This window comes from Bos indicus x Bos taurus, chromosome 22, assembly GCF_003369695.1.
Source record: "Bos indicus x Bos taurus breed Angus x Brahman F1 hybrid chromosome 22, Bos_hybrid_MaternalHap_v2.0, whole genome shotgun sequence".
NCBI classification, from domain to species: Eukaryota; Metazoa; Chordata; class Mammalia; order Artiodactyla; family Bovidae; genus Bos; species Bos indicus x Bos taurus.
In genome coordinates this window covers 50,121,938-50,142,440 of record NC_040097.1, presented here as the reverse complement: position 1 = coordinate 50,142,440, position 20,503 = coordinate 50,121,938, and the positions used below count along the sequence as shown (strand labels likewise).

The window sequence follows — 20,503 nt, the reverse complement described above, 5'->3', positions numbered from 1 at the left end:
ATCGTCAATTCTCTCAGCTCATCAAAAGGAGGAGTTTTCAAGGAGGTTAGAGTTTTCAAGGAGGTCTGGGTTTGTAATAGAAACACTTGCCGGAAGAACTCTAATCTTCCTCCTATCAAGGATTTTCAAATAAATTTTTTAAAGAAGTAGAAATCCTATTTAGAACAAAAGTAGACTCTGGAGATGTTAGTCTGTCAGGCTGACTGCTGGAGGAGGAAACATGGCCTATCCCCAGGCCCAGCTGTGAATAGGCAGGATACACGTGTGTGTGTGTGTGTGTGTGTGTGTATGTGTGTGAGTGTGTGTGTGTGCATATGTGTGTGTGTGTGTAGAGGAGTCAGGACATGAAAGAAGGTGCATGTGGCTGAATTTCTCGTTCCTTCTGTTCCTTCTTTGTGTTTAACTCAAAGGGAAAAAAAATGCACAGGCTGCTTGGGGGTGTCCAGGTGGAACGAAGCCACCGGAGTTCAGTTCAAGTGAACTGCAATCCGCAAATATATCTGAGAAGCAGTCTTTGCCAAGGGACAAACACTGTTTTGCCTACCCTTTTTATAGGAGATATTTTAAAAAGTCAAGTGAGAGCCTGCAATCTGAAGGGTCCACACCTCCTTTTTTTTCAGCCTGCAGTGATGGGAGTAGGTGAGTGGGATGGGGTCGTCAGGGAGAGGTAGAGGGAGTTCTATGTAGTGGGGAGGGGACAGTATGTTTGGCTTAAGGAGAGGAGAACTAGAGGCCTTCGTGACTAGGGCTGTCTCCCCACTAATGATAACCAGGTCTGCTGAGGGGTGCTTACACAACAGAAGTATATTTTCTTGGTTCTGGTGGCTCCACCGCTGAGATGAAGCTGTTAGCAGTTTGGTCTTTCCTGAGGCCTCGCTTCTTGGCTTGCAGATGGCTGTCTTTTCCCAGTGTCTACACACGATCTTCCCTCTGTGGAACTCTGTGTCCAAATTTCCACTTCCTATAAGGAAACCGATTCTACTGAATTAGGGTCCAACCTAATGACCTCATATAACCTGATCACCACTTTAAAGACCCTATCTCCAAACACAGTCACATTTTGAGATACTAGGAATTAGGATTTTAACCTATGAATTTAGCAGTGGGGTGATACAATTTAGCCCACAGGACTGGATTGAGGCATTAGCTTTGTGAGAAACTCTTGAAGAAGAGGTAACCCAGGTGGTGCTACTGGTAAAGAATCCACCTGCCAGTTCAAGAAACATGGGTTTGATTCCTGGGCTGGGAAGATCCCCTGGAGGAGGAAATGGCAATCCACCCCAGTATTCTTGCCTGGAAAATCCCGTGGATGGAGGAGCCAGGTGGGCTACAGTCAAAAGGGTTGCAAAGAGTCAGATGCAGCTGAGCACACAGCACAAAGGCATCAATATCTTAAGGAAGAAGAAGTTTGGTTGGACCATTTGCCTCAGTTGTCAAGTCACAGAGAGCACAGCCTGGGATAAAAGTTTTGACTGAGCAAAGGGGACCAAAGTCTTTAGTCATCTGGTCAACTAGGATGCTGCTGGTGCTGGAGGAGCTTGGACAACTGGCTGGCGGGGGCAGGGGGTGGATAATAAATGCTGTCCTTTGAGCTCTGCCTTCTGCCTCTCTTTCGTCTTTTCTGCTGTTTCTCACAGAACATCTCCTTCACGCCTGCGGCCTCAGTTTCCCTGGTGTGCTCATCATTTCTCCATCACATCCTCTTGTCTCAACACCTCTTCCAAAGACCTGCTGATCCCCTCTTAAAGTTCAAGGTGTAGGAGGTGCCACCTTTCTGGGAGTCAAGTCTTCTGTCTCTGATTATATGTCATTTGCTTTCATTTTTCAGAGACAGCATTCTTTCAACCATATCTTGACTTTTTCATTACCAGTAATTTCCATTTGTACTTTTCAACTTTTGTTTTCCCAAAGACGAAGATAAATAGTGTCTGTTCCTGCAAGACCTTTGATTGATGTTAACCTTGTTTTGCACCAGAGATCTCTAGCAGTCTGAAGCACCAAGCTCTGCAGACATGAAGGCATCCAATGAATCCCACCCATTCCTTGAAACAAAAGCCATCCTGCTGCCAAATGCTGTGGAATTATATAATTATCAGTTTTGCTTTGTTAGATAATTGTGCTTTTTAAATGCTTTCCTGAAAATAGCTTTACCAAAATCTACATTTTCTACCTTCTCTGAAACTGAGGGATGATTGGAGGGTTTTGTTTTTTTTTCTTTCTGATTTTATTGTTGCTAAAATGTTTCACAAATGACATTATTAAAAATGAACCAGAACAAAGTTAAGGACATTTTTTTTTTCATCCTTATTCTCGTCTCTGACACAGAAGAGGCTCTTTCACTTCCCTGGGTCTCCTGTTCTCCACCCACTCGCAGTGTAAGTGGGATGGTCTAAAGATTCATGGAACACTTGCAAAATTCTTGAGATTTCAAACTGAGAAGGTTCTGTGTGAGTGTGAAAAACAAAGACCAGAACTCCTCACAGAACAATGGCTCTTCAGACTCGGCCATGACTGCCCTGCCCTGCTTTTGTACTGCAAAAAGAGCTATGTTTCCATCGCTTTTTGTTTGTTTTTAATATGCTTATTTGATAATTTATTCTGTTTTTAAATTTAAACAACCCATGGGAATTTAGATCACACCATTTACCAACTTTAGTTCAAAAAAAAATCATCACAACTTTCAAATGTTACAAAGCATGACATTAAAAAGTCAAGATTAATAACAATAGTTTCAGATCACCTAGGAGAAGAGTGTTTTTTTCCACCACCAGGGTATCTGTCAGCTTCAATAATTGGCCATCATAACTCCCTCGTTGTTTTCTTCTCTAATTCTTTGCTTCTACTAAATCATAATTTTAGGAGCAGAGGACACCAGCAGGTGTCTGATAGCTTCATTAGTTGGTTTGGATATTGGAGCAATTTCTTACTGAAGGCTATCTTTCGAGGCTGCTAGGTCAACAGTTTCACTGCCCGGGGAGCCCAGAAGGGTGAATGTTTGAACCTGGAGTGGAACACTGCCTACGGCCCTGTCCTGCCCTTGACTGACTTGGCCTCTGAGACAATTTCTTCATGGTCTGGTGCAGTGTTTGAATGTGACTTGTCAACCTGATTGATAATATAATGACTTCTTTCTCTGATGAATGAAGAAAACATTGAGAAAAAAATTCCTACTTGATGATTAGAATCTTTTATACCAGAGTTCAACCTCCTTGTGAAATTCTGATATCTTTTTTTTTTTTTGGCCACACCATGTGGCATGTGGGATCTTAGTTCCCCAACCAAGGATAAAACCTGTGCTCCCTGCAGTAGAAGTGCAGAGTGCTAACCACCTGGACCTCCAGGGAATTCCCCTGATATCTTATTTTGGGTATTTATGATTGTGATACATTAGCTTTGAGGCTAGAAGCTCAACCATCTCTAAAATACTGAAAATGTCACTGCCATTTGCCACTTGGAATCATGTGCTAAGTTGCTTCAGTTGTGTCCGACTCTGTGCAACCCTATGGACTGTAGCCTGCCAGGGTCCTCTGTCCATGGGATTCTCTAGGCAAGAATACTGGAGTGGGTTGCCATGCCCTTCTCCAGGGAATTTTCCTGATACAGGGATCAAATCCAAGTCTCATGCCTCCTACATTAACAGTTTCTTTACCACAAATGCCACTTGGGAAGCCCGCTTGGAATGACAGGAGAGGTCTTTCCTTACATATTAGTTACAAGAAAAAAATACATTTTTATAACCTCATCCTCCTCTCCATAATTTAATGGAAACGGACTTCTTGACTGTGATCTTACTTGAATGTGATTCATACAAACCATGCTAAGCAGAGTCTTGTTGCCCATTTCTTCCCACTGCATGCCCAGAGAGTGGAGGTTAAGTCACCGTGAATTGATCATGTTAGTCATTTTCACTGGCTCCCTCCAGATACAACGACCAGAGGGCATGCTGATGGTCAGTCACTGCCTGTCTTCTGCCAATAAAGTTGTGTATGGATTGGCCTGCAGGAACAGGCCCTGAACTATACAGATATACTCTTTTTTTGCTTCATGTGTGGCTGATGTTCCATCAACCCTGGTTCAACACTTGTTTTCCAGTTTATAACAAAGCTGCCCAAACAATCTCTCATCCTGGTACATGAAAGTCATTGAGATCTTTTCTCTTGTGAATGTGCCATGCTTGGGTCAAGAGTGAGATTGTATTTTGCAGTGTTTTGTCCCAATCTAAGTTGAAGAAACTTTTATTATGTGCACACACACATCATATAGACTACTCTTTCCTCTTGTGTGTCTCACTGATTTTACAAGACTTCCTGTACTGTCATTTGGTAATGGCTTTTGGCAATATCCCTCTCTGCTTTGCCTCTAGGCATAATTTTGTCCTGACTACTGTGATTGATATTACAAGATATTTACTTTTGTTTTTGCTGTCAGTTCAGTTAGTTTAGTCGCTGAGTCACATCCAACTCTTTGCAACCCCATGGGCTGCAGCACACCAGGCTTCCCTGTCTATCACCAACTCTGGTTCCTCTGTGTATTCTTACCATCTCTTCTTAATATCTTCTGATTCTGTTAGGTCCATACCACTTCTGTCCTTGGTATAAGGAGTTCAAAATTGAGTCACGCACCAGTGTAAAGTGAAATTAAAGTGTTAGTTGCTTCAGTTGTGTCCGACTCTTTGCGACCCCATGGACTACAGCCCGCCAGGCTCCTCTGTCCATGGGATTTCCTAGGCAAGAGGATATTAGAATACTGTATCCAGAATACTGGAGTGGGTTGCCATTTCCCCCTCCAGGGGATCTTCCCAATGCAGAGACTGAACCTGAGTCTCCTGCACTGCAGGCAGATTCTTTACAGTCTGAGGCACCAGGGAAGCCCTAGAGCCTTAGTCCTTTTCTTCAACCATTAATTAATAATCAGTTATTTTCACACTGGAACATATGACTTATTCTGGGGCAAGTGGGGAAAATTTGGTTTACCTGTAACTGTGATTCTGTCACTGTGCTTAGTTTGAGAATCATAAAGGTATAGATGACTTCCTGCCATCTGTTTGAAAATTTCAAAACAGACAATTCTTGAGCATCAGGGGTCAGTAGATTGCTTATGCAGTGATGATCAGATTTCACATCTTCACTGTCAAACCTCCTACCTGTTTTTTTTATTTATTTTTAAAATTTATTTTGCTTATTCATTCTGTTTTTGTTTTTGTTTTGTGGTGGGGGGTGGGGAGCCACGTGTGCAGCTTTTAGGAACTTAGTTCCCCAGCTAGGGATCGAACCTGGTCACTCAGCAGTGAAAGTGCCGAGTACTAAACACTGGACGTCTGGAGAGTTTCCATCCTACTTGCTTTTTGAAAACAATTAAGCAAACGATCTTTCTGACTGTGTGAAATGATACCCTAGTCACTTGTTCCAGCACAGACAGATTCACATTTACTGCTTTTACTAGAATCTTCACTATTTACATTTAAAACATTTAGAGTTGCAATGTATATAATACTGCTTTCTTTACCACTTTTAGGATTCTATGAAAGGCTTCATATAGCCATGAAGATTCAAGGGAAAGAAATAATATAATCATCCCTTAAGTAACTAGAACTGCTGTTGGAAACTAAAGATGTTCTATCAAGGTTATAGAATGAACTTTCAACTTTTAAGCATTAAAAAAAAAAAAAAGCTCAAGACTACATTGAAAGAATAATGACACCCAAGTTAGAGACTAGGAAATAGTGACTTTATATATCATCACAGTCTGGTGAGTTCTACACTAACAGGACTCTAGAATTAGGTCTCATATGGTGGTTAATAGAAAGTCAAAGGTAATCTAGATTTTTAAAGAACTAAATTGGTTTGAGAAATTACTTAAATTCATGAGTCAGATGACTTCTCTGACATGATGTCAACAGTCTGTGTACGCTTATACTTCAGGGTTATGATCTAATTAGTCAATGCTACATCTTTTAGGAAGATACAACCATGGGACTGTCTTTCAGAAGGATATGGTTACTCTTAATTTTTAAACTTAAATTATGAATTGGGGGGATTCTGACCTGGAGGAGGTCACATCAATCCTATCGGAAATGTATTGTACCCTGGTGGCAGTCCCTCTTCATTGTTTTTCATGATCTTTGTGTCCTCAGGCTCTGGTGCAGACTGAACATAGCAAATACCCCCAAAGTGCTCAGTGGTTATTCATTGGATGAATAAATGGATACATTGATCAGGCCAGCAAGGTATGGTGGATGTGTGCTGCAATCAGACAGACCCGGGTTCCAATTCTGCCTCTGCAATTTATTAGGCTATTGTGTGACCTTGGGTCGGAGAAGGCAATGGCACCCCACTCCAGTACTTTTGCCTGGAAAATCCCATGGACGGAGGAGCCTGGTGGGCTGCAGTCCATGGGGTTGCTGAGGGTTGGACACGACTGAGCGACTTCACTTTCACTTTTCACTTTCATGCATTGGAGAAGGAAATGGCAACCCACTCCAGTGTTCTTGCCTGGAGAATCCCAGGGACGGGGAAGCCTGGTGGGCTGCCATCTATGGGGTCGCACAGAGTCGAACACAACTGAAGCGACTTAGCAGCAGCAGCAGCAGTGACCTTGGGTGAGTTTCTTATGCTCTCCGACTCTCAGCTTGCTCAAGTGTTTAAGAACAGGAGACATCCTCAGAAAAATGGCAAGAATGACCCTACCTCACAGAGTTCTGGGCTTAAAAGCGGTGTCCCTCTACAAAAGCTCCTGACTGATGGTTCAAAAATGTTTGTCTCTCCTCTTGCATTGGGCTTCTCCTCTTTGGTAGAGATTGTTGAGAATATTCAGAGAAGGAGCTAAATCTCCCAAATGGGTTGGACACCAAAAAAGTATTAGTCACTCAGTCGTGTCTGACTCTTTGTGACCCCATGGGCTGTCGCCTGTCTATGGACTCCTCTGTCTATGGGATTCTCCAAGCAAGAATACTAGGATGGGTAGCTATTCCCTTCTCCAGGGCATCTTCCTGAGCCAGAGATTGAACCTGGGTCTCCTGCACTGCAGGCAGATTTTTTACTGTCTGAGCCACTGCTGCTGCTGCTAAGTCACTTCAGTCATGTTCGACTCTGTGTGATCCCATAGACGGCAGCCATCAGGCTCCCCCGTCCCTGGGATTCTCCAGGCAAGAACACTGGAGTGGGTTGCCATTTCCTTCTCCAATGCATGAAAGTGAAAAGTGAAAGTGAAGTCGCTCAGTTGTTTCCGACTCTGAGCGACCCCATGGACTGCAGCCCACCAGGCTCCTCCGTCCATGGGGTTTTCCAGGCAAGAGTACTGGAGTGGGTTGCCATTGCCTTCTCTAGGGGAACCCAAAGGGTTAGATTAAAGTAAAATGTCTATTTCAAACCTGAGAATGAGAAATTTGAATTTTTTTCTAGAAAAATTCTTTATATATTATTTAACATGTAAAGGAACTAGATCTGAGAGATAGAGTGCCTGATGAACTATGGAATGAGGTTTGTGACATTGTACAGGAGACAGGGATCAAGACCATCCCCATGGAAAAGAAATGCAAAAAAGCAAAATGTCTGTCTGGGAGGCTTTACAAATAGCTGTGAAAAGAAGAGAAGCAAAAAGCAAAGGAGAAAAGGAAAGATGTAAGCATCTGAATGCAGAGTTCCAAAGAATAGCAAGGAAAGATAAGAAAGCCTTCCTCAGTGATCAATGCAAAAAAATAGAGGAAAACAACAGAATGGGAAAGACTAGAGATCTCTTCAAGAAAATTAGAGATAACAAGGGAACATTTCATGCAAAGATGGGCTTGATAAAAGACAGAAATGGTATGGACCTAACAGAAGCAGAAGATATTAAGAAGAGGTGGCAAGAATACACAGAAGAACTGTACAAAAAACATCTTCACGACCCAGATAATCACGATGGTGTGATCACTCACTTAGAGCCAGACATCCTGGAATGTGAAGTCAAGCGGGCCTTAGAAAGCATCACTACGAACAAAGCTAGTGGAGGTGATGGAATTCCAGTTGAGCTATTTCAAATCCTGAAAGATGATGCTGTGAAAGTGCTGCACTCAATATGCCAGCAAATTTGGAAAACTCAGCACTGGCCACAGGACTGGAAAAGGTCAGTTTGCATTCCAATCACAAAGAAAGGCAATGCCAAAGAATGCTCAAACTACCGCACAATTGCACTCATCTCACATGCTAGTAAAGTAATGCTCAAAATTCTCCAAGCCAGGCTTCAGCAATACGTGAACCGTGAACTTCCAGATGTTCAAGCTGATTTTAGAAAAGGCAGAGGAACCAGAGATCAAATTGTCAACATCCACTGGATCATGGAAAAATGAAGAGAGTTCCAGGAAGACATCTATTTCTGCTTTATTGACTATACCAAAGCCTTTTGACTATGTGGATCACAATAAACTGTGGAAAATTCTGAAAAGAGATGGGAATACCAGACCACCTGACCTGCCTCTTGAGAAACCTATATGCAGGTCAGGAAGCAGCAGTTAGAACTGGACATGGAACAACAGACTGGTTCCACATAGGAAAAGGAGTATGTCAAGGCTGTATATTGTCACCCTGCTTATTTAACTTATATGCAGAGTACATCATGAGAAACACTGGGCTGGAAGAAGCACAAGCTGGAATCAAGATTGCTGGGAGAAATATCAATAAGCTCAGATATGCAGATGACACCACCCTTATGGCAGAAAGTGAAGAGGAACTAAAAAGCCTCTTGATGAGGGTGAAAGAGGAGAGTGAAAAAGTTGGCTTAAAGCTCAACATTCAGAAAACTAACATCATGCCATCTGGTCCCATCACTTCACAGGAAATAGATGAGGAAACAGTGGAAACAGTGTCAGACTTTATTTTTCTGGGCTCCAAAATCACTGCAGATGGTGATTGCAGTCATGAAATTAAAAGACGCTTACTCTTTTGAAGGAAAGTTATGACCAACCTAGATAGTATGTTGAAAAGCAGAGACATTACTTTGCCAACAAAGGTCTGTCTAGTCAAGGCTATGGTTTTTCCCATTGTCATGTATGGATGTGAGAGTTGGACTGTGAAGAAGGCTGAGCGCTGAAGAATTGATGCTTTTGAACTGTGGTGCTGGAGAAGACTCTTGAGAGTCCCTTGGACTGCAAGGAGATCCAACCAGTCCATTCTAAAGATCAGTCCTGGGTGTTCATTGGAAGGACTGATGCTAAAGCTGGTGGTACTTTGGCCACCTCATGCGAAGAGTTGACTCGTTGGAAAAGACTCTCATGCTGGGAGGGATTGGGGGCAGGAGGAGAAGGGGACGACAGAGGATGAGATGGCTGGAGGGCATCACTAACTCGATGGATGTGAGTTTGAGTGAACTCCGGGAGTTGGTGATGGACAGGGAGGCCTGGCGTGCTGCGATTCATGGGGTCATAAAGAGTCGGACACGACTGAGCGACTGAACTGAACTGAACTAGAGAAGGGCACGGCAACCCACTCCAATATTCTTGACTGGAGAATCCCATGGACAGAAGGGCCAGGCAGGCTACAGTCCATAGGGCTGCAAAGAGTCAGACAAGATGAAAGCAACTTATTGCGCGCGCGGGCACACACACACACACACACACACACATATACTAGTGGTTAGGACTCAGTGCTTTCACTGCTTTCAGCTGCTGGGGCCCAGGGTTCAATCCCTGGTTGGGGAACTAAGATCCCATAAGCCATGCAGCATGGTATATAAAGTCCAGAAAAAAAAAAAAAACAACGAAGAATTCAAAACTCTTGCCTAGGATAAAGTGCAGGATTTCCCGTGGAAGATGTTGATGCATATAATCTCTCCACTCTGTTTCAGCTAACTGTGTCAGCTGTGTGTAGACATGATTTCAGGAATACATCTAAAATGCAACACCCCTTTTCCTGGATACAAGCTCCTGCTTTTTTAAAGAAATCCGTTTATTTCCAATGTCTGCTAAACTTGCCATCTGGGCCTTCCCGATGCCCGAGAATATGGCACTTGGTGCAGTGAAAACAAGATGCAGATAACTGTTTCTCTATTGTAGCAATAAAAACAAACTCATTTGCAAAACTACTAAATGATTTTCAAATGTGGAATGGTAATAAAGGGCAAGTCTGAAACATTCCCCTGCCCATACAGTATAGTAGTAGATTCAGGGCAAGATTTCAAGCATCACAGGACATGACATTCTCAAAACACTGCCTATAATTAGGTATAAAAGCTAGAAAACAGAACTGGGCTTAAGTCTGAGAAAGACAGACTGAAACACAAAAATATGTGTAATCTCTCTTGAATTACCAAGCTTGTCCTCAAAAAAAAAAAAAAAAAGAAGAGATAATAAGTAAATAGCAGCCAGTGCTAAGATTCCAGGATAAAACATACTGGGTCACAGGGGACTTCCCTGGCAGTCTAGTTCCAGTACAGGGGGTATGGGTTTGATCCCTGGTGGGAGAGATAAGATCCCACATGCCTGGCAGCCAAAACACCAAAACATAAAACAGAAGCAATATTGTAACAAATTCAATAAAAACTTAAAAAAAAAAAAACACGGAGGCACACAAAGTTAAAGCCATACATATGTACAAGCATATTTGCAAAATGCGATGCATGGTTCATGCCTATGTATGGACCCCGCCAGAACTGAGAATGTGATAAGGAAATTCTGAAGTTAGGGGCTCAGATTCTCTTATATAAAACTTTAAAATAAGCTTATCAGTGATTCAGTTGGCCTCAAATAAATTCTTTCTGTTCATCTTAATATAAAGGACAGAAACTCATCCAAGATATGAACGCTGTCCTCAAAGATAAACAGAGAGAAAGTGGACAGACCTTGCCTGACTCTTGTATTTAACTGAAAGTTGCTGCTCTAAGGCAAGATCTGCAGACTCTATGAATGGCACAGTCAAATCTGGCTCATTGTCAATCTGTATAAATAAAGGTTTGTTGGCATACAACCATGCCTATTAATTTACATATTGCCTATGCTATTTTTGAATAGTTGTAACAGAGACCATAGGGCCTCCCAGGTAGCCCAGCGGTAAAGAATCTGCCTGCCAATGCAGGAGATGTGAGTTTGATTCCTGAATTGGTAAGATGCCGTGGAGAAGAAAATGGTAACCCACTCCAGTATTCTTGCCTGGAGAATTCCATGAACAGAGGAGCCTGGCGGACTACAGTCCATGGGGTCACAAAGAACTGGACACATCTTAGCGACTAAACAACATACCCACAAAGTCAAAAATATTTATTACCTGGTTCTTTACAAAAAAAGTTTACAGATCCCTGCCATAGTGTCAGCACCTTTCTGTGTTCTGTCTTTGGAGGAAATGGAGAAGGTGCGGCAAGGCACCAAATTTTACTTCTTCATATGTTCAGTTCAGTTCAGTTCAGTTCAGTTGCTCAGTCATGTCCGACTCTTTGCGACCCCATGAATCGCAGCACGCCAGCCCTCCCTGTCCATCACCAACTCCCGGAGTTCATTCAAACTCATGTCCATCGAGTCAGTGATGCCATCCAGCCATCTCATCCTCTGTCGTCCCCTTCTCCTCCTGCCCCCAATCCCTTCCAGCATCAGGGTCTTTTCCAACGAGTCAACTCTTCGCATGAGGTGGCCAAAGTACTGCAGTTTCAGCTTTAGCATCAGTTCTTCCAATGAACACCCAGGACTGATCTCCTTTAGAATGGACTGGTTGGATCTCCTTGCAGTCCAAGGGACTCTCAAGAGTCTTCTCCAACACCACAGTTCAAAAGCATCAATTCTTCGGCACTCAGCTTTCTTCACAGTCCAACTTTTACATCCATACATGACCACTGGAAAAACCATAGCCTTGACTAGATGGACCTTTGTTGGCAAAGTAATGTCTCTGCTTTAGGTTGATCATAACTTTCCTTCCAAGGAGTAAGCGTCTTTTAATTTCATGACTGCAATCACCATCTGAAGTGATTTTGGAGCTCAAAAAAATAAAGTCTGACACTGTTTCCCCTGTTTCCCCATCTATTTGCCATGAAGTGATGGGTCCAGATGCCATGATGTTAGTTTTCTGAATGTTGAGCTTTAAGCCAACTTTTTCACTCTCCTCTTTCACTTTCATCAAGAGCTTTTTTAGTTCCTCTTCACTTTCTGCCATAAAGGTGGTATCACCTGCATATCTAAAGTTATTGATATTTCTCCCAGCAATCTTGATTCCAGCTTGTGCTTCTTCCAGCCCAGTGTTTCTCATGATGTACTCTGCATAGAAGTTAAATAAGCAGGGTGACAATATACAGCCTTGATGTACATCTTTTCCTATGTGGAACCGGTCTGTTGTTCCATGTCCAGTTCTAACTGTTGCTTCCTGACCTGCATATAGGTTTCTCAAGAGGCAGGTCAGGTGGTCTGGTATTCCCATCTCTTTCAGAATTTTCCACAGTTTATTGTGATCCACACAGTCAAAGGCTTTGGTATAGTCAATAAAGCAGAAATAGATGTTTTTCTGGAACTCTCTTCATTTTTCCATGATCCAGCGGATGTTGGCAATTTGATCTCTGGTTCCTCTACCTTTTCTAAAACCAGCTGGAACATCTGGAAGTTCATGGTTCACGTATTGCTGACGCCTGGCTTGGAGAATTTTGAGCATTACTTTAGTAGCATGTGAGATGAATACAATTGTGCGGTAGTTTGAGCATTCTTTGGCATTGCCTTTCTTTGGGATTGGAATGCAAACTGACCTTTTCCAGTCCTGTGGCCAGTGCTGAGTTTTCCAAATTTGCTGGCATATTGAGTGCAGCACTTTCACAGCATCATCTTTCAGGATTTGAAATAGCTCAACTGGAATTCCATCACCTCCACTAGCGGATCTTCCTAACCCAGGGATTGAACCCACTCCTCTTAAGTCTCCTGCATTGGCAGGAAGATTCTTTACCACTAGTGCCACCTGGGAAGCCCCCAACCACTAGACTGCCTGGGAATTCCCTGACTTCTTCCTTGTTGAAAGAAGTCTACCAGAGTGGACTTGAGTCGTACGTGATGAGTCTGCCCAAGCCGACCAAGGCATTCTGGCTGACTTTAAGGTTGACAGGAATCACCAGCTGGATGGAATGTGTCACTAACTGTGCCAGTTGTTATTACTGAAGGGGATCCAGATTGATCACGATGCAGCCATTTCAACACCTTACTTTCCTATCTTCCGCTGATAGGGAGGACAGAATAGTTAGGACTTGTTAGGTGCATTGCAGTTTACTTAGGGTGAGGAGATGATGCTTGAGTAAGGGCTGCATGGGGCAGATGGAACAGTGGATGGAAAGAGACGGTGGCCAAGACAAAGCAAGGAATTTGCACTAGCGGGAGCCTGTAGCCTCCCTGGGGAACTGGCAGGAGGTGAGGGTTGAGAGGCAGACAGTGAAGCTGTCTGAACTCCCCACTAAGATGGAGTTCACCTGCCAAGTTCCTTTCTGAAGTTTTATTCCCTTTCTTATCCTGCCCCTAGACCTCTCAGGCTGGAGGAGTCTGAAAGAAAAGGTAGGAGAAGGTAATATTGAGCAGGTGCCTGCAGGGCCTTTTGGGGTACAAAAGCCCCTCTGTGCCCCCTGTTCCTTGAAAAAGGCATTAGTCTCCTAGGAGTTTCCTGAGTTCCAAAGAGCAGACTCAAGCAGTTACTAATTAGGGAAGTGAGGGCATGCAGAAGCCAAGGCAGTCAAGCAACAACACTAAGGATAGGTTAAGCAGTAGTTCACTACAAAACAGTCCTCATTCCTCCTCAAGGAATATACATAACAATCTGCTGCATATATTTGCATTGCTCTGCAGAAACCAAGGCGCCCCCCCACCCAAATGGAGAATGGTGACCATATGTTGACCACAAGCACACAGATCTCAGATTGGTTGGAACCAGAATGTTGATGATTAAGATTCCTGAAATATCCTGTTACCTCACCACCAACCAATCAGAAGAAGGGCCATGAGCTGCAACCCTCACCCCAAATGTTGCCTTTAAAAACACTTTGTCTGAAAGACATTAGCAAGTTCAGCCATTGGATAATGAGTGGCCCATTCTCCTTGCTGGTGTACTGCAATAAACACTGTACTTTCCTTTATCACAACCTGGTATCAGTAGACCGGCTTTGCTGCATAGTAGGCAAGCCGACCACAGTTTGGTACAGTAACAAAGGGAGGCTACGAAATCTAGTTTTTATTCCAGGCTGCAGTGTGTTCAGCTAAAAATTGGGGTCTGTTACTAAGTCAGAAAGAGAATATGTGTTCAGTGAGCAGGTAACTGTTTCTTCCAGTATTCAATGAGATGTATCATGTTTATCCCTCACTATTGGGAGGTAATCTGATAACTTGAGCTAAGCTGTTCTTTGTATGTGTTTAATGTGTTTATCTAATGAATTTATAAATGATTATGTAGACAGTAATTAAACCTTGCTGGGCTGTTTCTTTTACAAGAAAGAAAAAACAAGTCATCCGAATCCTCTTTCACAAAAGTTAAACCTTTTTCTAAACTCAGTTTTTGTGGGGTTTTTTTTTTTTTTTTTTTGCCTGAGGCTTATGAGGTTTTATTTCCCTGAACAGAGATTGAACCTGGGACCTTGGCAACGAGAGCATGAATCCTAACCACTGGACCTCCAGGGAATTCCCTAAAACTTTGGTTTTGAAACTTTTGTCTACTCCTAAATCATAGAGTCAAGAACAGTGGCTGCAGTGGCTTCTAAAAAGAAAATATTTAAGTAGCCAAGGGGCTACCTACCACCAAGAGAAATTTCAAGATAGTTTCTTCCTTCAGGCTTTTGCTCAAATATCTTGTCAGTGAGGCCCTTCCTGTCTGCCCAACCTAAAACAACACAGTCCCAACCTCCATTCCCTTCTCCTTGTTTTCTCCTTGCCATTTATCACCATACTTGCTATCTCATTATTTGCTCCTCCCTACTAGAGAGGAGTGACTGGGAGGCAGGTCATTTGTCATTTTGTTCACTATTGTTGCAAATGGTCCCTGATGACCACTTTGTGGCCATCAAACGAGCTGGAAGCCAAATCTCTTTTGTACAGTGGCTTTCAGAGGCTGTTGCAGCCGTTCAGTGACCCTGAGGCAACCATCTGAGTCTGAGGAGAGAAGGTAATATGTTAAAGGATGCTACGGAAAGAGATTTAGTCCTAAAATCACCTCTGAGCTGCTGAACCAATGTAGTAGAGCCTTCTCCTAGAGTGTTTATTATGTGTGAGGAAGAGGAAGACAGATCCTGACATCTGGGAACAGGCTTGGTCCTCAGCCTAGGTGTTGTCAACATGAACAAGTTCACAGAACACCAACACCAGACAAGGCCATTCGGTGACCTGATGGATCAAGGAAAATCGAGACCACTGCTGTAATCATGTCAGTGACCATGTGGAGAGGTAGGTGGTGGTAAGGAAGAAATTTTCCTCTACCTTCTAGGGTCTTCTGGCTGGTCTCAGAATTGACATGAGACAGACTAATTGGAGAAAAATCAAGTCAAGTTTAACAACAGGTATACATGAGAAAGGGCTTCCCAGGTGGCGCAATGGTGGAGAATCCGCCTGCCAATGCATTAGCCACAGGAGACGGCTATTTGATCCCTGGGTCCGGAAGGTCCCCTGGAGTAGGAAATGTCAACCCACTCCAGTATTCTTGCCTGGAAATTCCACGGACAGAGGAGCCTAGCAGGCTACAGTGCATGGGATCACAAAGAGTTGGATGCGACTGAGCAAACATACACACATACATGGGAGAGCCCCAGAAAAACTGAGTAACTTTCCAAATGGCTAAAGCCCTCGCCTTACATACCATCCTCAACTGAAGACAAAAGAGGATCTTGAGGGTGTAGAGGTTACCAGGAAAATCACATTATAAAGGGGGAAGGTTGTGATGCAGATTTGTCATTGCTTTCTCCAATGATTAGAATTTTTAGGGAATTCCCTGGTGACCTAGTGGTTAGGACTCTGTACACTCACGTCAAGTTCCTAGGTTCAACTAAAATCCCACAAACCTCATGAAATAGACAAAAAAAAAAAAAGAAAAGAAAGAAAGAGAAAATCATCTCTCTTTAAATACCTTTCTCTAGGTCTTGCACATGAGCTGTCATTTATTCTTCGTATAGAACCATTTGTTCGTGATATATTAATATAACTATGTGCTCAAATAAGTTTGGGAAATAATATGATTGCTCTATGTTAGTTCCATTTAAAAATGTGGAGAATAACAATATATGTTTCATATAATAATAAAAAAAGAAAAACTCAGAAATGATGTGACAAGACTCAGTAAAGAATTAGAAATGAAAGGAGGGGAAAAAGGAATTTTTAGAGATTTGGTCCTTCTCTTCCAGGTAAAGGAGACATCTAATAAACGGAGATTTCCTTTACAAATATAAATGTTACACAAGGGTAACTCCTACTTGGTTTTCAGAGTTTTTCCCCTCTCTGCTGTTTGTCAAATAACCAGCTTAAAATAATATTTCGAAGAGAGACCGTTTGGAGTGGCAAATCCTGTTCCCCAACACCGGCATGGTCTTCCCTGCCTTAATCATCTCTCCCGGGAGGGGCCTGGGAGCCGTCTTTGAGGAGACGGGATTGTGACTGCAGACATGGGGGATCTCTGCAAGTGGGGGGGATTATGAGCGTGGTGGGCTTGGAAGGGGTAGAAAAATGCAGGGGGCACTGAGCAGCCGTTGGATGGTACCGGGAAGACATGGGGCTGGAGGGCAGTTTGCAAGCTATATCTTAGAGGTCACTGGTGTGAACAGAGGGGGAGCAGGTCTCTGAGTCTGGGGGGCACGCAGGGGGCGGCTGCGGGGTCCGTATATGACCATAGTGGGGATGGGGTAGGGGAAAGGGATCGATGAGGGAAGCCTGGTCTCTGAACCGCTAGGAGGGGTGAGGATTGCCGGGGTCCTGGGAACGCCTTTGGTCCGCCACCCACAGAGGACGTGGGCGACGCTCAGGTTCAAAGCCCGACCGCTCCTAGCTCAGGGCGCGCCCGGCCAGCGGGGGAGGCGGGGCTCCAGAGGGGTCCCCGAGGGCCACCTCGGGCGCTCTCTGGAGAAGAAAGGGGTGCGCGAGCAAGTTCAAAGCGGGCCCCACCTGCCTGCAGGGCCGGGCGAGGAGCGGGGCGGGGCGGGGCGAGGCGGGCGCGGGGAGGGAGGCGGGGCGGGCGCGCGGTTGCTAAGCCGGCGCCCCCGGAGACGTTCCCCGTGGCTGTCGCCCGGCGCAGCACAAGGCGGGCGGCGGGAGGGAACGAGCAGAGGAGGCGGCGCGGGTTCCTCGCCGCTAGCGCCGCGCCCGCCCTGCCGTCGAGCCGCTGCCCAGTGTCCGGGCCTCCGAGCCATGCCCGCCGCCACGCCTGCCCCGCGCCCGCCGCCGCCCCCCGCCCGGCCCGCCCCCGGCTGCCCCACTCGGCCCACCCCGGGTAAGTGCTGTGCGCTCGGGCGCCCACCGGGTCGGGGCCGCCGCCGGAATAGGGGGAGCCCTTCTGTCTCCGGGACTGGAGACCCCGCTCCGTGCGCGGCGGGGCCTCAGTGCGGGTCCCGCGGGGGTGCCCGGAGCAACCGCGCAGTGCTTGTACGCGCGTGTATATGCGCGCGCGCGTGTGCTTGTGTGTGTGTCCACACCAGCTGCAACTCGCCTCCTCGGGGTTAACGCTATCCCGAGCTGGGTTCCTGTCCCTCGCTGTCCAGAGGGGCCGGCCTGGGAAACGCGGGGACATCCTGCAAGGTGCGGTGGGGCTGCAGGAGAGGGGAGCCGCGAGGGAGCAATCCGGCCTGTATCTGTATTGAGCATCTCGACGTCGCAGGTGCTTTACCTAGAGTTGACCTCATTTCATCCTCTCCACAGACCTATAAGGAAGGTGGATTTATTCCCATTTGTCGGATGAGCAAACGGAGGTTCCCAAGGTCACATGGCTTGATAGCAGCCAAGCTGGGATTTGAACCCAGGTTTCCTGCAGCTCTGTGACCCGTCTAAAGGAAAGGCAGTTCTCCTTAGAAGTAAAGAAACACAGAGAAGAACTAAAGACCGCAGGAGAAAAGGCTCCAGGCAGAGCATTTGGGGCATGAACAGAAAAAAAAAGGAAAGAAAATGAATTCGTGAAATATCCCATCAATGATTTCAAATATAGGACCGCATTTCCACAGCCTTCCCTTGTCTGACTCTGGGGTGAGGTGTTGTGAGACGGGAGAAGGCCGTACAGGGCTGGGCAGAGGTGTCTGGAGACACCTTTTCGGGGTATCTGCCTGCTGGGAGAGGGGAGGGTGAGGAGAAGTTGTGGAGAGAACTCAGTTGTTACTCATTGTCAATGGTTAGTCATCTTTCCATCCCCCTGCACCGCCCCCCACTGTGGATTCCATCTCCTTTACTTTCTGTCTTGTCCAAGATGACAGCTGTCAAGTTGAAGCTGGGTCCTTCCATGTCGATTGTCTTGATATGAGGTGATCCTGTGCCTTGATGGCTGGATTAGGAGCCGTGAACTTAGTCCATTTACTGCTTATAGTGGTGATCTGCAAGCTAGTGTTGAGCTAACACAACGAATGGGGCATTTAGAATAGTAGCCAAGCATTGTGCTTATCTTTAAGGGGCAAGGTGGCAAGAAGCAGGGGCCTAGCAAGCAAAAAACAAAAAACAAAAAAAAAAAGGAAAAGGCTATTGGGTTTCCCTGGCAGCCCAACTTCAGGAAAACATTTCAGCTTAATATTTGAATTGCTTTGGGCAATGACAGAAAATGCTTCATGGGAGAAAGAAGAGAGTCAGGAAACAATTCTGAAAGAGGCTCTGTAACTCATTCCATGAAGGTTTGAAAGGTCTTTGAGCCAGGTCCTTTTTGCGTGAGCCAAAAGAAATATGAGAACCCCATGAGGCTGCAGAATAACTGAGTCAGCAGTATCGTGGCCATGCTTTGGGTGAACCTTGGAGAAAGGAATACTGAACCCTGGGCTGTCAGGGACTCTCCACTGTCGCTCAGTGTCCCCTCAGAGCCCTTTCTGCACACTGGGACCCCGGGTGCTTTCATTTCCAGCTGCCAGCCTCTCCTCTTTGTTGGAGGAAGACCCTCTTTGCTGGGGCTTCTGGAATCTGTAGAAATCCACTGTAGAGTGGCATCGTGTTGACCTCCAGGCATCATTGCTGCTCTGGCTTCTCTTTCTGGCTTCACATCTTCACTCCCCTACCAATATTTTTCCTAGGGGTACTTGCTAATGAAACACTTTCCTAGGAAATTCCTATCTCAGGATTTGATGCTAGGGAACCGAGCCAAACATTTCTTGAGTACGACTATATCATGAGCTCTGGGCAGCCTGTGCTAGCCTGCAGAGTGCCTTGGTAAGAATTTTCACAAAGTGCCTCCTGATGGATGGAGCTCTGTGCCTAGGCACTAGTTTAACCAACAGGGAGTCAGAGCCCATTAATCACCTCATCTGGGTGCCTTCGGTGAGTGCCCAAAGGGTGGCATGGTGCTCTGGCATAATGCAAAACAAAATGGAGCATTGCTTCATTGTCCACAGGATCTCACTCTTGCCTTCCCTCAACCCTCTTTTAACCAGTTCGAGGGAAATGTCCCTCCCATGTTTTCCTAAATATTTGAATATTTCAGGCAGGTGTCCTGCTTTTCTCTGGTTACATGTGGAGCTGGGTAAATGTCTTAGCTTCTTTCTTTTTAAAAAAATGTTGTGATGTGCACACTTTTTAATGTTTTTATTGAATTTATTGTAATATCGCTTCTGTTTTATGTTTTGGTTTTTGGGCCATGAGGCTTATAGGCTCTTAGCTTCCCGAACAGGGATTGAACCCACACTCCCTGCATTGGAAGGCAAAAATCTCAACCACTGGACCACCAGGGAAGTCCCTTTAGCTTCATTCTGAAGACAATAAAGGGAAAGGAAGGGCTATCTTGACCAGTGGAATCACAGTACCACAGACTCCAGGGACCGGCTGGTGCCTGACCATGGAGGGTGATGGGTCTCCACCAGCCTGGCTTTCCAGGGGCCTCTGCCTGGATTTGGGTTCCTTGTGAGGGGCTTGGATAGGCTTCACTAGTTGAAGGCTCTTGCCTGATGATGTTTTCTTTCCTTGCATCCAGGGGGCTGTTGTATCTGGTATCCAGAGTTTCCCAGGTTTTTCTGTGGTGGCCTCCTATGAATGTCTAAATCTGGCCCATCTGTCAGTAACACAGAGCCCCTTTTGAAGATGCATATGTTGGGGAGTTCTTTGGGAAGGATGTTTTTAACTTCCTGGTAATGTAGGTCAGAAGAGGGAAATACAGGGAGAGTGGAAGTATGGGGAAGCAGACATCTGTCCTGGGAGTCAGGGAGTTCAGGTCCATTCCCAGAGGTCTGAGGCTTCCTGGTGACCTGCTGCAAGGCATTGGACTTCTCTGGGAACCTCGGAGTCTTCACCTTCTTAGCTTAATAGTCATTGTCCAGCCATCCTCAAAGGGTTGTCTGATGATCAAGGAGAAAATATTTTTATTGATTCATCAACAGTTATTGACCAAGCCCATAAAATCATTGCCCAGGGAGAGCTGGCAGTGTCTTGGGGAGA

The 20,503-nt window shown here is 45.1% G+C and overlaps 1 protein-coding gene across 1 annotated transcript in view; it reads left to right on the top strand.

Moving 5' to 3' along the window:
- The first annotated feature begins 16,822 nt into the window (after nucleotides 1–16,822).
- Nucleotides 16,823–20,503, top strand: part of DCLK3 (doublecortin like kinase 3) — a 42,386-nt gene continuing 38,705 nt past the window's right edge. The window contains exon 1 of the mRNA XM_027523172.1: nucleotides 16,823–17,381. Within this exon, the coding sequence (XP_027378973.1) occupies nucleotides 17,300–17,381 (82 nt within the window). The 5' untranslated portion in view covers nucleotides 16,823–17,299. The remainder of the gene's footprint in view (nucleotides 17,382–20,503) is intronic.